A 17,133-nucleotide genomic window follows, 5' to 3' on the forward strand; every position below is an offset into this window, starting at 1 on the left:
TTTGTTTTTTCCTTTTTTTTCTTGAGATGGAATCTGACTGTCTCCCAGGCTGGAGTGCAGGGGCGCGAACTCTGCTCACTACAACCTCCTCTTCCCGAATTCAAGCTATTCTCCTGCCTCAGCCCCTTCAAGTAGCTGGGATTACAGGCATGTGCCACCATGCCCTGCTAATTTTTGTGGGTTTTTTTGTATTTTTAGTAGAGACAGGGTTTCGCCATGTTAATTAATCAGGCTGGTCTCAAACTCCTGACCTCAGGTGATCTGCCCATCTCAACCTCCCAAATTGCTGGGATTACAGGCATGAGCCACCGTGCTCGGCCTACAAATTTTTTTTTTTTTTTTTGAGACGGAGTGTCGCACTGTCGACCAGGCTGGAGTGCGGTGGTGTGATCTCGGCTCACTGCAACCTCTGTCTCCCAGGTTCAAGTGATTCTCCTGCCTCAGCCTCCCAAGTAGCTGGGATTACAGGTTCCTGCCACCACGCCTGGCTAATTTTTGTACTTTTAGTAGAGATAGGGTTTCACTATGTTGGCAGGCTGGTCTTGAACTCCCGATCTCGTGATCCACCCGCCCCAGCCTCCCAAAGTGCTGGGATTACAGGCGTGAGCCACCACGCCCTGCCACAGATATTTTTAAAAAGTAGCCGGGCATGGTGACACATGCCTGTGGTCGCAGCTACTTGGGAGGTTGAGGTGGGAGGATCACTTGAGCTGAGAGGTTGAGGCCGCAGTGAGCCATCATCACTTCACTGCACTCTAGCGTAGGCAACAGATTTGGAACCAACCGAAATGTCCAACAATGATAGACTGGATTAAGAAAATGTGGCACATATACACCATGGAATACTATGCAGCCATAAAAAATGATGAGTTCATGTCCTTTGTAGGGACATGGATGAAATTGGAAATCATCATTCTCAGTAAACTATCCGAAGGACAAAAAACCAAACACCGCATGTTCTCACTCATAGATGGGAATTGAACAATGAGAACACATGGACACAGGAAGGGGAACATCACACTCTGGGGACCATTGTGGGGTGGGGGGACGGAGGAGGGATAGCATTAGGAGATATACCTAATGCTAAATGACGAGTTAATGGGTGCAGCACACCAGCATGGCACATGTATACGTATGTAACTAACCTGCACATTGTGCACATGTACCCTAAAACTTAAAGTATAATAATAAAAAATAAAAAAAAACAAGTGACCATTCTACCAGCTTTTCTCAAACCAAGAAAAGCTGATGGAATGCACCACCAGCAGATCCACATGATAATAAAGTTAAAGGCAGTTATTCAGGCAGAAGAAAATGATACGGAAATCAGAACTTACACAAAGTAACGAAGAACATCCTACATGGTATATATGAGTATATATAAAAGATCTCTTTTTCTCATTAATAATCTTTTTAAAAGTTAATTGTTTAAAAGCAAAAATAGTAACAATATATTTTGGGGTTTATATTATGTAAAATTCAAATATATAATAGCACAGAGGAAAAGAGGGAAAAATGGAAGTATAGTTTTATAAGGATCTTACACTTTATGTAAAGTGAAATTAATATTTGAAGATAGACTCTGATAAGTTGAAGATTAATACTGAAAATGCTGAAGCAACCACTTAAAAACAAAGAAATATAGCTAATAAGTCCAAAATGGAAAACAAAATCAAATCACAAAAAATATGTAAGTGGTTCAAAAGAAGGCAGGAAAAATGAAACCAAAAAGAAATGGGTCTGGCTAGGTTTGGTGGCTCACACCTGCAATCCCAACACTTTGAGAAGTCAAGATGGGGATTACTTGAGGCCAGCAGTTCAAGACCAGCCTGGGCAACATAGCAAGACTCCCATCTCTACAAAAAATTTAACAATTAGCTGGGCGTGGTGGCACACACCTGTGGTCCCAACTACTCAGAGGCTGATGGGAGAGGATCACCTGAGCCCAGAAGGTCGAGGCTGTAGTGAGCCATGATTGCACCACTGCATTCCAGCCTGGGTGACAGAGTGCAACCCTGTCTCAAAAAAAGAAAAGTTAAGGTCAGGCACAGTGGCTCACGCCTGTAATCCCAGTATTTTGGGAGGCTGAGGCAGGTGGATCACCTGAGGTCAGGAGTTTGAGACCAGCCTGGCCAACACAGTGAAACCCTGTCTCTACTAAAAATACAAACAAAATTAGCTGAGCGTGGTGGCGGGCACCTGTAGACCTAGCTACTCAGGAGGCTGAGGCAGGAGAATCACTTAGGTGGAGGTTGCAGTGAGCTGAGTTCGCGACATTGCACTCTAGCCTAGGCAACAAGAGTGAAACTCCGTCTCAATAAAAAAAAAAAAAGAAAAGTTAAACAATTAACTTTTTAAAAGAGTATAAATGAGAAAAAGATATTTTATATGTGCTAATCTTCTGCCTACATGAAGAAAAAGAGAAGGTATAGTTTACCAATGAGAGAATGAGAGATGCAGGCACCGTGGCGTGTGCCTATACTCTCATCTACTTGAGAGTCTTAGGTGGGAGGATCACTTGAATCCAGGAGTTTGAGACCAGCAGGGGAACATAGTAACACCGTATCTGTTTAATAATAAAAAAAAAAAGAATGTGAGGACCTCAATACATATCTTTTAGACATTAAAAGGATAAGTAAAATTATGAACGTTATTATGCCAATAATTTTTTTTTTTTTTTTTTTTTTTTTAAGACATCGTCTATCTCTGTCGCCTGGGCTGGAGTGCAGTGGCACGATCTTAGCCCACTGCAACCTCCATCTCCCGGGTTCAAGCGATTCTCCTGCCCCAGCCTCCCAAGTGGCTGGGATTACAGGTGCATACCACCAAACCTAGCTAATTTCTGTATTTTTAGTAGAGACGGGGTTTTGGCATGTTGGTCAGGCAGGTTTCGAACTCCTGACCTCAGGCAGCCTGCCTGCCTCAGCCTCCCAAAGTGCTGGGATTACAGGTGTGAGCCACCACACCCAGCCTATGCCAATAACTTTTAGAGCTTATTAGATATAATGGACAAATTCCATGAAAAACACAAACCATCAAAATTCCCTTGAGAACAAATAGAGAACCTAAATAACTTTACATTAAGAACTTGGTCTTTTCCTCTTGGAAGCCCCCTCTCTCTCACTAGAGAGAGAGCTGTTTTCCTTTCTTTATCTTTCTCTCTTTTGCCTGTTAAACCTACACTCCTAAATTCCTCATGTGTGTCCGTGTCCAAAATTTTCCTGGCACGAGATGATGAACCTCAGGTATTTACCCTAGACAACGTAGCTGCTTCATACTGGGGACCTGGTCCCAGATATCAAGGTACAGCATTCATCAAAACGCAACATCTGGTGGAGGCAAACCAGTGTTACAACCTATCCGAATGGCTAACAGCAATCAAACTCCAAATGGTGCTGCAGACAGAACCACACATGGGCGTGCCTTTCTTCGGAGGACTCTTAGATCAGCCCCAGGAGGAGCCCTACCTGCTGTTCCCCACACAACACCTCTTTTCAGCAGGAAGTAGCCAGAAAGAGTCCTCATCCAACAGCCCCTAATAGTAGTTAGGATTACCACTCCAGAGGGGGGAATGATACAGGTGTTAAGAAGAAATTACTTAGGTGGATACTGAGGGTACAGAAGTCCTTGGTAAGGTTTTCCATTTAATGAAAAGCAGCCCCAAATTATTTTCTTTCTAACAAAGAGCAGCCTGTAAAATTCAGTTGCAGACATAGATGTTAGCAGTTATGAAATCATGTTGAAGATGGGAGCTTCATCTTCCCTTCTCTTTGTCAACCACATGTACAGTAAGGAGCAGACAAGATAGCATCAGCCAAGGAGAAAGTTCATTTGCATAACAACATTAGGGTGGGGTAGCCAGCCTTCCCCTAAAGCTATATAAACATCATACCTGATTGAACCAATCTGGAATCCATATGTAAATCAGACACCGCTTCCTCAAACCTGAGTAAAATCCAGCACATCTGCCACCAGCTGGTCTTTTCCTCTCGGGAGTCCCGTCTCTCACTAGAGAGAGAGCTGTTTTACTTTCTCTGTCTTTTTTTTTTTTTTTTTGCCTATTAAACCTTTGCTCCTACACTCCTTAAAAAAAAAAAAAGAAAAATTGAATTTATAATTTAAAAAATCTTTCAACAAAGAAAACTTAAGGTCTAGATGGTGGCCTTACTAGTAAATTATAGCAAACATTTAAGGAGGAAATAATATCAGTTATACACACAGTCTTTCAGAAAATAGGAGGAAACACTTAACAGCTTGTTTTATGAAGCCAGCATTGTACTAATATCAAAACCAAATAAAGACATGAGAAGCATAGAAAGTTACATCCCCAGTATCCGTCATGAACATAGATGTAAAAATATTTTATAAAACTTAAGCAAGTTTAAGTCAAGAGATACATAAAAAGAATAATACATCATGAACAAATGGGGTTCACGTGAAAATCAGTGCAGTCCACTATATTAGTAGACTAAAAAATAACCACATGATCTCAAGACATAGCAGAAAAATCATTTGTCTAAATTATCAAAAACCTAGGCTATGCATTCTCATCAGGTGAAAACTGGCTCTTGCTTGGGAGGGAGAATCTAAAATGTTAACAATTTTTTGTGCCCTTTCAGGGGACCATAATACATAAACAGATATAGTATATCTGGTATTAAAATTTCTTGGGTGGAGAGCACAATGACCACAAAACAAAGTCTGAAAAGGCTCTTTGGAGAATGATAATGAAATAATGTTTGAAAAACACAACTATGTATAAGTAGAATATCATATGTAATATGAAAGATTGACTTCTTCCTCTTAGGTTCAGGAACAAAGCAAGGATGTCTGCTTTTGTAACTTCTATTCAGTATTTTACTGGAGTTAGTGGTCAGTATGAAGAAATAAAAGGGAAAAAGGGGGAAAGGAAAACAAAAAAAGATTCAGATTGGAAAGAAGTGAAATGATTTTTATTCTCAGACATGATCATCTATGTAGAAATCCAGAGATCTACAAGAAAGCTAATATTATAATGAGTTTTTTTCAATATTACATGATACAAAGTCAACATACAAAGATCAATTATTTTTCTGTATGATAGCAATGAACAATTAGAAATTGAAATGTAATGGGAGGTTGAAGCAGGAGAATTCCTTGAACCTGGGAGGCAGAAGCTTCAGTGAGCCAAGATTGCACTGCGGTGTTATTTACAATAGCATCATAAAATCATGAAGTGCTTAGGGACAAATTTAGCCAATACCTACAAGACACATACACTGAAGACTACAACATATTACTGAGAGAAAGAATACCTAAATAAATGAAAAGATATACCATATCTGCAGATCCAAAGATTGAATATGGGCTGCGTGTGGTGGCTCATGTCTGTAATCCTAGCACTTTGGGAAGCTGAAGTGGGAGAATCAGTTGAGGCCAGGAGTTTGAGACCAGCCTGGGCAACACAGCAAGATCCCATCTCTACAAAAAAATTGTTAAAAGATAAAGAAAAAATAATAATAATGAAAAATAGGCCAGGCGCCGTGGCTCACTCACGCCTGTAATCCCAGCGCTTTGGGAGGCTGGGGCAGGCGGATCACCTGAGGTCGGGAGTTCGAGACCAGCCTGACCAACATGGAGAAACCCTGTCTCTACTAAAAATACAAAATTAGCCAGGCATGGTGGCACATGCCTGTAATCCCAGCTTCTTGGGAGGCTGAGGCAGGAGAATCACTTGAACCCGGGAGGCAGAGGTTGCGGTGAGCTGAGATCGTACCATTGTACTCTAGCCTGGGCAATGAGTGAAACTCCGTCTTAAAAGAAAAAAAAAAAGAAAAGAAAAGAAAAATAGAGGGTTGAATACTAAGATGTCACTTCTTCTAAATTGATATGTAATTAAATGCAATTCCAAATCAAAGTCTCAGTAGGCCATTTTGTAGAAATTGACAAGATGGTTCTGAAATGTATATGAAATACAGAGGATCTAGAATACCCATAACAATTTTGAAATAGATTCAAGTTGAAGGACTTGTACTATATTTCAAGAATTAATATTAAAGCTACAGTAATTAAGACACTGTGGTAAGGGAACAGAAAACAATCTAGAAGTAAACCCACACATACATAATCAATTGTGACAAAGGTGCCAGGGTAGTTCAGTGAGGGAAAGATAGCCCTTTCAACAAATGGTACTGGAACAATTGTATATCCATGTTCCAAAAAAAAAAGAGGAACCTCTGCAGGGACCAGCCCCACAGGGTCGGTGGGTCTCTCCCCGTGTGCGGCGACGAGAGAGTGTAGAAATAAAGACACAAGACAAAGAGATAAAAGAAAAGACAGCTGGGCCCGGGGGACCACTACCACCAATGTGCGGAGACCGGTAGTGGCCCCGAATGTCTGGCTGTGCTGTTATTTATTGGATACAAAGCAAAAGGGGCAGGGTAAAGAGTGTGGGTCATCTCCAATGATAGGTAAGGTCACGTGGGTCACGTGTCCACTGGACAGGGGGCCCTTCCCTGCCTGACAGCTGAGGCAGAGAGAGAGAGGAGACAAAGAGAAAGACAGCTTACGCCATTATTTCTGCATATCAGAGACTTTTAGTACTTTCACTAATTTTCTACTGCTATTTAGAAGGCAGAGCCAGGTGTACAGGATGGAACATGAAGGCAGACTAGGAGTGTGACCACTGAAGCACAGCATCACAGGGAGACGGTTAGGCCTCCGGATAACTGTGGGCAAGCCTGACTAATGTCAGGCCGTCCACAAGAGGTGGAGGAGCAGAGTTTTCTCTAAACTCTCCCAGGGAAAAGGAGACTCCCTTTCACGGTCTGCTAAGTAGTGGGTGGTGTTCCTTGACACTTTTCGCTACCGCTAGACCACGGTCCGCCTGGCAACGGGCGTCTTCCCAGACGCTGGCATCACCACTAGACCAAGGAGCCCTCTGGTGGCCCTGTCCAGGCATAACTGAAGGCTAGCACTCTTGTCTTCTGGTCACACCTCACTATGTTCCCTCAGCTCCTATCTCTGTATGGCCTGGTTTTTCCTAGGTTATGATTATAGAGCGAGGATTATTATAATATTGGGATAAAGAGTAATTACTACCAACTAATGATTAATGATATTCATATATAATCATATCTAAGATCTATATCTGGTATAACTATTCTTGTTTTATATTTTATTATACTGGAACAGCTTGTGTCCTTGGTCTCTTGCCTCGGCACCTGGGTGGCTTGCCGCCCACAAACCTCTGTCTTTACTTCCCACCATATATAAAATACTAACTCTAAGTGGACCATAGGCCTAAACATAAAAGCTAAAACTAAAACTTCTAGAAATAAATAAAATATTTGTATCCTTGCACTAAAGAAATATTTCTTAGAACACAATGCAAATGAAAAATATAAAAGTTTATTTTTTATTCTTTTAATTTTTTTTTTTTTTCTGAGACGAGGTCTCGTCCTGTCGCCCAGGCTGGAGTGCAGTGGTGCAATCTTAGCTCACTGCAGCTTCCACCTCCCAGGATCAAGCGATCCGCCTGCCTCAGCCTCCTGAGCAGCCAGGATTACAGGTGCCCGCCACCACCCCCAGCCAATTTTTTTGTAGTTTTAGTAGAGACAGGGTTTCACCATTTCACCATGCTGGCCAGGCTGGTCTTGAACTCCTGATCTCAGGTGATCCACCTGCCTCGACCTCCCAAAGTGCTGGGATTACAGGCACAAGCCATTGTGCCCGGCCTAATATAAAAGTTTAAAACTTTACTTTTTCAGAAGACACGTAAAGTCTGGGCACGGTGGCTCATGCCTGTAATCCCAGCACTTTGGGAGGCCAAGGCAGGTGGATCACATGAGGTCAGGAGTTCGAGACCAGCCTGGCCAACATGGTGAAACCCTGTCTCTACTAAAAATACAAGGAATTAGCCGGGCGTGGTGGCGGGCACCTGTAATCCCAGCTGCTTGGGAGGCTGAGGCAGGAGGATCGCTTGAACCCAGGAAGCAGAGGTTGCAGTGAGCCGAGATTACACCACTGCACTCCAGCCTGGGCAAAAGAGTGAGACCCCGTCTCCAAAAAAAAAGGACACATTTAAGAAAATGAAAATAGCCCAGGCACAGTGGCTTATAACCTGTAATCCCAACAATTACGGAGGCCAAGGCAGTGGGATTGCTTGAGCCCAGGAGTTCAAGACCAGCCTAGGCAACATGGAGACCTCATCTCTACAAAAAAATTTAAAAATTAGCGAGACGTGGTGGCTTTCACCTGTGGTCCCAGCTACTCAGGAGGCTGAGGTGGGAGAATTATTTAACCCTGGGAGGTTGAGGCTGCAGTGAGCCATGATCGTGCCATTACACTCCAGCCTGGGTGACAGAGTGAGACCCTGTCTCCAAAAAAAGAGAAAATGAAAAGCTGCTGTGCACAGTGGTGTACACCTATAATACCAGCTACCTGGGAGGCTGAGACAGAAGGATCGCCAGAGTCCAGCAGGAGTTTGACACCAGCCTGAGCAAACAAGCCCATTTTTTTGTTATTGTTGTTGTTTTGGTTTGGTTTTGTAGAAATGGGGTCTCACTGTGTTGCCCATCTTGGTCTTTAACTTTTACGCTCAAGCGATTCTTCCACATTGGCCTCCCAAAGTGCTACAGGTGTGAGCCACCATGCCAGCCCAAGCTAGTTTTAAAAAGGTTTGAACAGATACGTCACCAAAAAAGATAGATCGATGGCAGGTAAGTACATGGGAAAAATTGTAATTAATTTGGGAAATACAAATTAAAACCATAATGAGAAATTATTATGTCCACTAGAATGGCTAAAATTCTTAAAACTGACAGTATTGGCCAGGCGTGGTGGCTCATACCTGTAATCCCAGCAGTTTGGGAGGCCGACGCGGGTGGATCACGAGGTCAGAAGATTGAGACCATCCTGGCTAGCATTGAACCCCTGTCTCTATGAAAAACACAAAAAATTAGTTGGGCATAGTGGCACGCACCTGTAGTCTCAGCTACTCGGGAGACGGAGGCAGGAGAATTGCTTGAACCGGGGGGCAGAGGTTGCAGTGAGCCGAGATCATGCCACTGCACTTCAGCCTGGGCGACAAAGCGAGACTCCATCTCAAAAAAAAAAAAAAAGAAAAAGAAAACCAGACAGTATCAAGTATTATCAAGGATGTAGAAGTAGACCTCTTAAATATTGCTGGTAGGAATGCAGATTGGTACCATCACTTTGGAAAGCAATAAGGTCATTTCTTACAAAGTTATAAAGCTAAAATGTACCATATGACCTGGCATCCCACTGCTAGGTATTTACAAGAGAAATAAAAACATTTCCACAGAAAGACCTATACATGAATGTTTATAGCTGCTTTATTTATTTATTTATTTATTTTTTGTTTTTTGTTTTTGAGACAGGGTCTCTGTTGCCCAGGCTGGAGTGCAGTGGAGCGATCTCTGCTTACTGCAGCCTCCACCTCCCAGGCTCAAACAATCCTCCTACCTCAGCCTCCCAAGTAGCTGGGACCACAGGCATGTACCACCATGCTTGGCTAATTTTTTTTTTTTTTTTTTTTGCCATGTTGCCCAGGCTGGTCTCAAACTCCTGGGCTCAAGTTCCTGAGCCCATCTCGGCCTCCCAAAGTGTTGGTATTACAGGTGTGAGCCACTGCACCCAGCCGTGTAGCAGCTTTATTTATAATAGCCAAAAATTGGAAACACTGCAAATGTTCACCAGCTGATGAATAGATAAACAAGTTATGGTACATTCCTGTCATGGAATACTACTCAGCTATACAAAGGAATGAATTACTAATACACACAACAATATAGATGACTCAAAAGCATTATGCTAAGTGAAAGAAACCCAACACAAAGACTGCATCCTACATGCTTCCATTTATATGAAATTTTTGAAAAGCAAAACTTATTTTTTTTTTTTGAGATGGAGTCTCGCTCTGTCGCCCAGGCTGGAGTGCAGTGGTGCGGTCTCAGCTCACTGCAAGCTCCGCCTCCCGGGTTCACTCCATTCTCCTGCCTCAGCCTCCCGAGTAGCTGGGACCACAGGCGCCCGCCACCACACCTGGCTAATTTTTTGTATTTTTAGTAGAGACAGGGTTTCACCGTGTTAGCCAGGATGGTCTCAATCTCCTGACCTCATGATCTGCCCGCCTCAGCCTCCCAAAGTGCTGGGATTACAGGCTTGAGCCACTGCGCCCAGCCAAGAGCAAAACTTTAGTATTATAAAGTTGATCACTGATGGCCAGGGCTTGAGGGAAGAGAATTGACTGCAAAGAGCCTGAGAGAACTTTTGGAGATGGAATATAGAGGTTCGATGGCATGATTGTGGTAGTTGTTCATTCAGTTTCTCTAAACTCACTGAAGTAAACACTTTAAATTGCTGGATTTATTCTTTATAAATTATACCTTAGGTTGGGCACAGTGACTCATGCCTGTAATCCCAGCACTTTGGGAAGCCAAGGCAGGCCCAGGAACTTGAGCCCAGGAGTTGGAGACCAGCCTGGGCAACATGGCGAAACTCCATCTCTACAAAAAAATACAAACATTAGTCGGGGGTGATGGTGCACTCCTGTAGTCCCAGCTACTCTGCAGGCTAGGGTGGGAGGATGGCTTGAGCCGGAGAGGCGGAGGTTGCGGTGAGCCATGATCAAGCCACTAGACTCCAGCATGGATGATAGAGCCAAACCTTGTCTCAAAAATAAATAAATAAATAAAATCTCAGTAAAGCAGGGGCTTTTTGTTTTTTTAAGTTAGCTGTTATCTCCTTCGGCCATGAGAAAATTGGCCTTTGGGGTTCTGATACTCCCATTCACTGAGAAGGATCCGTTTTTGTGACCCTTATAAAATAAGTGAAATCATTTCTATTTCAGAGACAGAAGAGATGGGTGATGAAGAAGTTTTCTCCTGGTTGAAGTGTGCAAAGGGACAGTCCCACGAGCCAGAGAATCTCATGCCCACACAAATTATTCCTGGCACAGGTAAGGAAATTCCTTTTTTAGATTTGGTGGAAGAAATGTTTTTAGTTGAGATAGCCATACACCATAAAATTTTTTGAAATGATTTAGCCTCATTTTTTTCTTTTAAGCATCATCAGATTTCTCCGAGAATTTGCATCTTTATTATTATTATTATCATTATTATTATTATTATTGAAGAAACTATCTGCTCTGTCACCCAGGCTGGAGTGCAGTGCTGTGGTCATAGCTTACTGCAGCCTTGAACTCCTGACCTCAACTGATCCTCCCACCTCAGCCTGCCAAATAGCTAGGACTACAGGCATGCACCACCACACCTGGCTTATTATTTAATTTAATTTTTTTTTTTTTTTTCAGAGATGGGGTCCCAATATGTTGCACAGGCTGGTCTTGAACTCCTGGCCTCAAATGACCCTCCCACCTCAGCCTCCCAAAGTACTGGGAGTATAACTGTGAGCCACCATGCTCAGCCAAATTTGGATCTTTAGATATGTGTTAGTGTGCACGTGGCCACTGCACACTCTGCTCCCCATTTCTGATCAGAGGACCTGGTCTTGTTTCCAGATATCATTTCACATTCCTGTGGTTGGCTGGACCAGAATGAAAAAGCCAGTGCCTAGGCTTTCAGAAAGACTTCTGGTTTTAGGCTTGTAAAACAGCTAAAATGGTCAGGTATGGTAGCTCATGCCTGTAATCTCAGCACTTTGGGAGGCCAAGATTGGAGGATCAGTTGAAGCCAGGAGTTCAAAACCAGACTGGTCAACATAGCAAGACCCCATCTCATATAATTAAAAAATAAAATAAATCCAGCTGAAGATAATAAGATATCTTGAATCTATGAGGAAGACAGCTTGCTCAGCAGTAGGAATGAATGGTTATGTTTGTGTCACAATCCCAGTTTACTTCAGTGATTCTTCCAGAATTTCTGTATGCCTAGCTTCTGTACTTCCATTAACATACATCCATTGAAGATGATGACTCTGCCAAACTACTGCCTATATTATCCTCCACTTAAGAAAACTTTGCCACAGGCCAGGCATGGTGGCTCACACCTGTAATCCCAGCACTTTGGGAGGTTGAGGCGGGTGAATCACTTGAGGTCAGGAGTTCGAGACCAGCCTGGCCAACATGATGAAACTCCGCCTCTACTAAAAATATAAAATTAGCCAGGCATGGTGGTAGGCACCTGTAATCCCAACTACTAGGGAGGCTGAGGCGGGAGAATTGCTTGAACCCAGGAGGCGGAGGTTGCAGTGAGCCAAGATCACGCCACTGTACTACAGCCTAGGCGATATGGTGAGACTCTGTCTCAAAAAAAAAAAAAAAAAAAAAACAAAGAAAACTTTGCTGGAGCATCCCCCTGGATCCCTTATACCCCACTGCTTCTAAGCCAAAGGGTTTCCTGAGTGCAGTGGTAGGATGCCTGCTCCCTGCAGCTCTTAGTATAGTTAAATATTTACCCATATAAAGTTTACATTGATCTATTAGTTTTTACCTTTTTTTTAAGGTATAACTTACAGTAAAGTATACAATTCCAAATGTTTACACTCTTTGGGATGGAGTCTCACCCTGCTGCCCAGGCTGGAGTACAGTGGCACAATCTCAGCTCATTGCAACCTCTACGTCCTAGAATCAAGCGATTCTCATGCCTCAGCCTCCCAAGTAGCTAGAATTACAGGCATGCACCATCATGCCCAGCTAATTTTTGTATTTTTAGTAGAGATGGGGTTTCACCATGTTGGCCAGGTTGGCCTCAAACTCCTGACCTCAAAGCAATTCTTCCGCCTTGGCCTCCCATGTGCTGGGATTAGAGGCGTGAGCCACCACACCTGGCCAATATTTATAATTTTGGACACTAGAGAATCTACCCCTAGAGTTTCTCCTGGAGGATACCGTGTTAATGTTTACTAGAAGAGGGAAAGGGGTGTAGCTTAGTGCTTAAAAGTAACAGAACTTTAGGGGTAGATATACCTGGGCTAAAGTCTTAATGCTTCCGTTTACCAGCTTTATATACTTGAGCAAATGGCCTAACTTCTCTCAGTCTCAGTTTGATCATCAAAAATTGAAGATAAAAGCAGTTACGTTATTGAAATGTGGTAAGGATTGAGGGAGATAATGTAAAGAACACTCTTAGCATAATATGTGGCATATATGAGTATTCTGGTGTTATTTTTATTGTTACCTTTTTTCTCAGCTCTTTATAATATTGGAGACATGGTACATGCTGCCCGGGGCAAGTGGGGAATTAAAGCAAACTGCCCTTGTATCAGTCGACAGAACAAATCTGTATTGAGACCTGCCGTCACCAATGGGATGTCACAGGTAAACTGGTGTGTGTGGGTATAACTAAGTGAAGCTTAAATTTTTTTGTACCAGGAAATGCCCCCTTTTCAACTCTGTTATGCCAGGCTACTGTAGGATTCCTGAGGAATCAGGAGATAGAGAAGCCTTTCTAGAGAGAGCTTAAATAACTTTACTCAAAGGATTTTAATTACCCCTGATTGGTACAGTTTCTCTTCATCTTAAAACCAGTTCATGGTTGACTGGTAGCACAAAGAGATTCTTAGCATCTTGTCAAGATACATACCTCAGGGTCTTTGTATGGCTAAAGAATATAGAAAAGATTGCTAAGAATACTGCTGGTCTTCTTGAGTCTTATCTGAGAAGGTACATGGTCCCTATCACTGGATTCATCTCAGGTGCAGAAGACAGAAATATGAAGATTGGCTCACTGAGTTGGGTTCAGAGGCAGTGGTTTTCACATTGCTTTGTCAGTTTTGGTTTTGGTTTTGGTTTTTTTTTTTTTTTTTTTTTTTTTTTTTTTTTGAGACAGAGTCTTGCTCTGTTGCCCATACTGGAGTGCAGTGGCATGATCTCGGCTCACTGCAACCTCTGCCTCCCAGATTCAAGTGATTCTCATGCCTCAGCCTCCCAAGTTGCTGGGACTACAGGCATGCGCCACCACACCCGGGTAATTTTTTTATTTGTAGTAGAGACAGGGTTTCACCATGTTGCTCAGGCTGGTCTCAAACTCCTGACATCAAGTGATCCACCCACCTTGGACTCCCAAGATTCTGAGATTACAGGCATGAGCCACTGCACCTGGCCTGGTTTTCTTTTCGGACATGCACAACCAACTGCTTACATTCCATGGCCTTTCTGGCAACACTGCTACAACACATCGTTGATGATAAGAGGCACAGGGATTAATGCTGAGGGGTCTTGAGATATATTTTCAGTAGAGTTGACTATATAGAGTATGTAAATAGATAGAGCAAATTATTTAGAAAAATCAATAAGAGTAATAAACATTTATTTAGCATTTATCTGTGTCGGAACTATGCTAAGCCCTTTGCATATGCTATTTTATGTAATCCTAAGAACAGCACTACGAGGTCATTTAAATTACCAATTCACCATTGCAGAAATTGTGTCAGGCATGCTAACTCTTTATTTTAGATTACAAACTTCAAGCCTTGTTCACTGATCTTTCCACAGAACCTAGCCTGGTTTCTGGCATGTTGTAGGACTCAATAAATACATGTTGAATTAAATAATGTATGAAATGCCAGTTTACATGACAGATTATTCTTCCCAGACCAATTTAGTATGTGAAGCCATTACTAGTTGTGTTGTATTTTTTTATACCCAAGCACAGCACTCTAATTATGTTGTCCTTCTGCATTTTAGCTTCCTAGCATAAACCCTAGTGCCTCTTCTGGAAACGAAACTACCTTCTCTGGCGGAGGAGGACCGGCGCCAGTAACAACTGCAGAGCCGGACCATGTTCCCAAAGCCGACAGCACTGACATCAGATCTGAAGAGCCTCTGAAAACAGACAGTTCGGCATCAAATAGCAATAGTGAACTGAAAGCCATCAGGCCTCCTTGCCCTGACACGGCCCCACCCTCCTCCGCCCTGCACTGGTTGGCAGATTTAGCAACTCAGAAGGCTAAAGAAGAAACAAAAGGTGAGATGCACCAAACCTCTGCCTGTGGTAGAAATCATGAGTTTTTTCCAGGATTCTTTGAACTCACACATTACCATCCACATTTATGAAACATGCTACTTGCTTTCTCTGGCTAATCACATAAAAATGAGGGACTGCTGGGGCCGGGCGTGGTGGCTCACGCCTGTAATCCCAGCACTTTGGGAGGCGAGGCGGGCGGATCACGAGGTCAGGAGATCGAGACCATCCTGGCTAACACGGTGAAACCCCGTCTCTACTAAAAATACAAAAAAATTAGCCGGGCGAGGTGGCGGGCGCCTGTAGTCCCAGCTACTCGGGAGGCTGAGGCAGGAGAATGGCATGAACCCGGGGGGCAGAGCCTGCAGTGAGCCAAGATCGTGCCACTGCACTCCAGCCTGGGCAACAGCGAGACTCCGTCTCAAAAAAAAAAAAATGTGGGACTGCCTTTCAACTTCTTTCTAGAAGTGGAACTTCTCTAAAAAGGCAGATGCCTGGGCCCTACCCTGGATCTCATTAGTCAGAATTTATGCAAGGGGTTTTTTTTGTTTGTTTGTTTGTTTTGAGTTTCGCTCTTGTTGCCTGGAGTTCCGGCTGGAGTGCAATGCGCGATCTTGGCTGACTGCAGCCTCTGTCTCCCAGGTTCAAGTGATTCTCCTGCCTCAGCCTCCCAAGTAGCTGGGATTACAGGCATGCGCCACCACGCCCAGCTAATTTTTTTGTATTTTTAATAGAGATGAGGTTTCTCCATATTGGTCAGGCTGGTCTCAAACTCCCGACCTCAGGTGATACACCTGCCTCGGCCTCCCAAAGTGCTGGGATTACAGGCGTGAGCCACCGTTCCCAGTCATATACAAGACTTAACAAGCTTCTCAGATGGTTCTGTTATGCAGCCAGGGTTGAGAGCTAGACTTAGAGCAGAAGTTTTCACTGGGCACAAGAATCAGCTGGGGAATGGTTAAAAATGCAGATTCCTGTGTCCCACCCAGAACTATGAAATCAGAATCTCTGGGGGTAAAGATCTCCATTTTTAACAAGCACTCCAAGTGACTTCAGTACAGGTATTCTGAAGATACACTTGAAACACTGTCTTAGGAAGTGAGGGAAATGAAAGATGGATGACGACAAAAGGGAGTTTGAAATTCAGATCTGGTAAAGAAGTAGTAGGAGAGTTTCTCCTTGGCTGTGAGACCTCCCATAATTATAGCTTGTAAGGCTTGACCCAAACAAACCATACACAGTTTGGGGGGTACAGGGGAAAGGAGAGAATCTTTCCTCCTTCCCATGTGACTGATTTTTAGGAGTCAGTTGTGTGCCAATTATTCCTTTTTGTACCTAATGCTATTCCCGGTTATGTTCTTACAGAAGCAGGGTCCCTGAGGTCGGTGCTCAATAAAGAGTCTCATTCACCCTTTGGGCTGGACTCGTTCAACTCCACTGCAAAGGTCTCTCCGCTGACTCCAAAGCTTTTTAACAGTCTGTTGCTGGGTCCCACTGCCTCCAACAACAAAACCGAAGGGTCTAGCCTTCGAGACCTCCTTCACTCCGGGCCGGGAAAACTTCCTCAAACCCCCTTGGACACAGGCATACCCTTTCCCCCGGTCTTCTCTACATCCTCAGCAGTAAGTGTCCTCTCTGCAACTCTAGCCTTTGCAGCTTTTCCATGAAAGAACCATCAGAGATCAGATAATTGGGTTAGAGGGTACACGGGTGATTTGTGTTCTCTACATTGTCAAGTCGACAAGGTCTCTCTTTAAAGTTTTGGGAATCTTTTTAAGTAGTGAACCTTTTGTACCATGTTATGAAGTCTGTAAAAGTTGAGATTTTGAAGTTTTTCAGTCATCAGCAGAAAAGTTAATACATTGATTGCTTGTTTTTCTTGATAATAGCAGGCATTAATTTTTTTTTAACCTGGACAGTATATTTGTATTGTATTCTCTTGGATATCTAATAGATGTCTCAAACCTTTAATGCATCTAAGCCTGAACTCCTGATCTTCTGACCATAAGCTTGCTTCTCCTTAGTTTTCCCCTACTGGTTGGTGGCATCTCTGCCCTTGTGATTGCTTGCACCAGAAATCTTAGAATCATTTGGGACTCGCCTGTCTTACCTTTCATATCTAATTTGGTAGCACATCCTTTCAAATTTGATCTTCAAACTATATTCAGAATGCACTCATATTTCATCAGCTCTATTGCTTCCTCTCTGT

At 43.1% G+C, this 17,133-nt stretch overlaps 1 protein-coding gene across 2 annotated transcripts in view; it reads left to right on the forward strand.

Moving 5' to 3' along the window:
• The window catches only part of KDM3B (lysine demethylase 3B), an 84,142-nt gene that overhangs the window by 51,527 nt on the left and 15,482 nt on the right, over positions 1-17,133 (forward strand). For both annotated transcript variants that reach the window (XM_024247247.3, XM_024247248.3), the window contains 4 exons: positions 10,853-10,960; positions 13,152-13,279; positions 14,648-14,927; positions 16,290-16,546. In XM_024247247.3, the coding sequence (XP_024103015.3) occupies positions 10,853-10,960; positions 13,152-13,279; positions 14,648-14,927; positions 16,290-16,546 (773 nt within the window). The remainder of the gene's footprint in view (positions 1-10,852; positions 10,961-13,151; positions 13,280-14,647; positions 14,928-16,289; positions 16,547-17,133) is intronic.

Source organism: Pongo abelii, chromosome 4, assembly GCF_028885655.2.
Source record: "Pongo abelii isolate AG06213 chromosome 4, NHGRI_mPonAbe1-v2.0_pri, whole genome shotgun sequence".
Classification (NCBI taxonomy): domain Eukaryota; kingdom Metazoa; phylum Chordata; class Mammalia; order Primates; family Hominidae; genus Pongo; species Pongo abelii.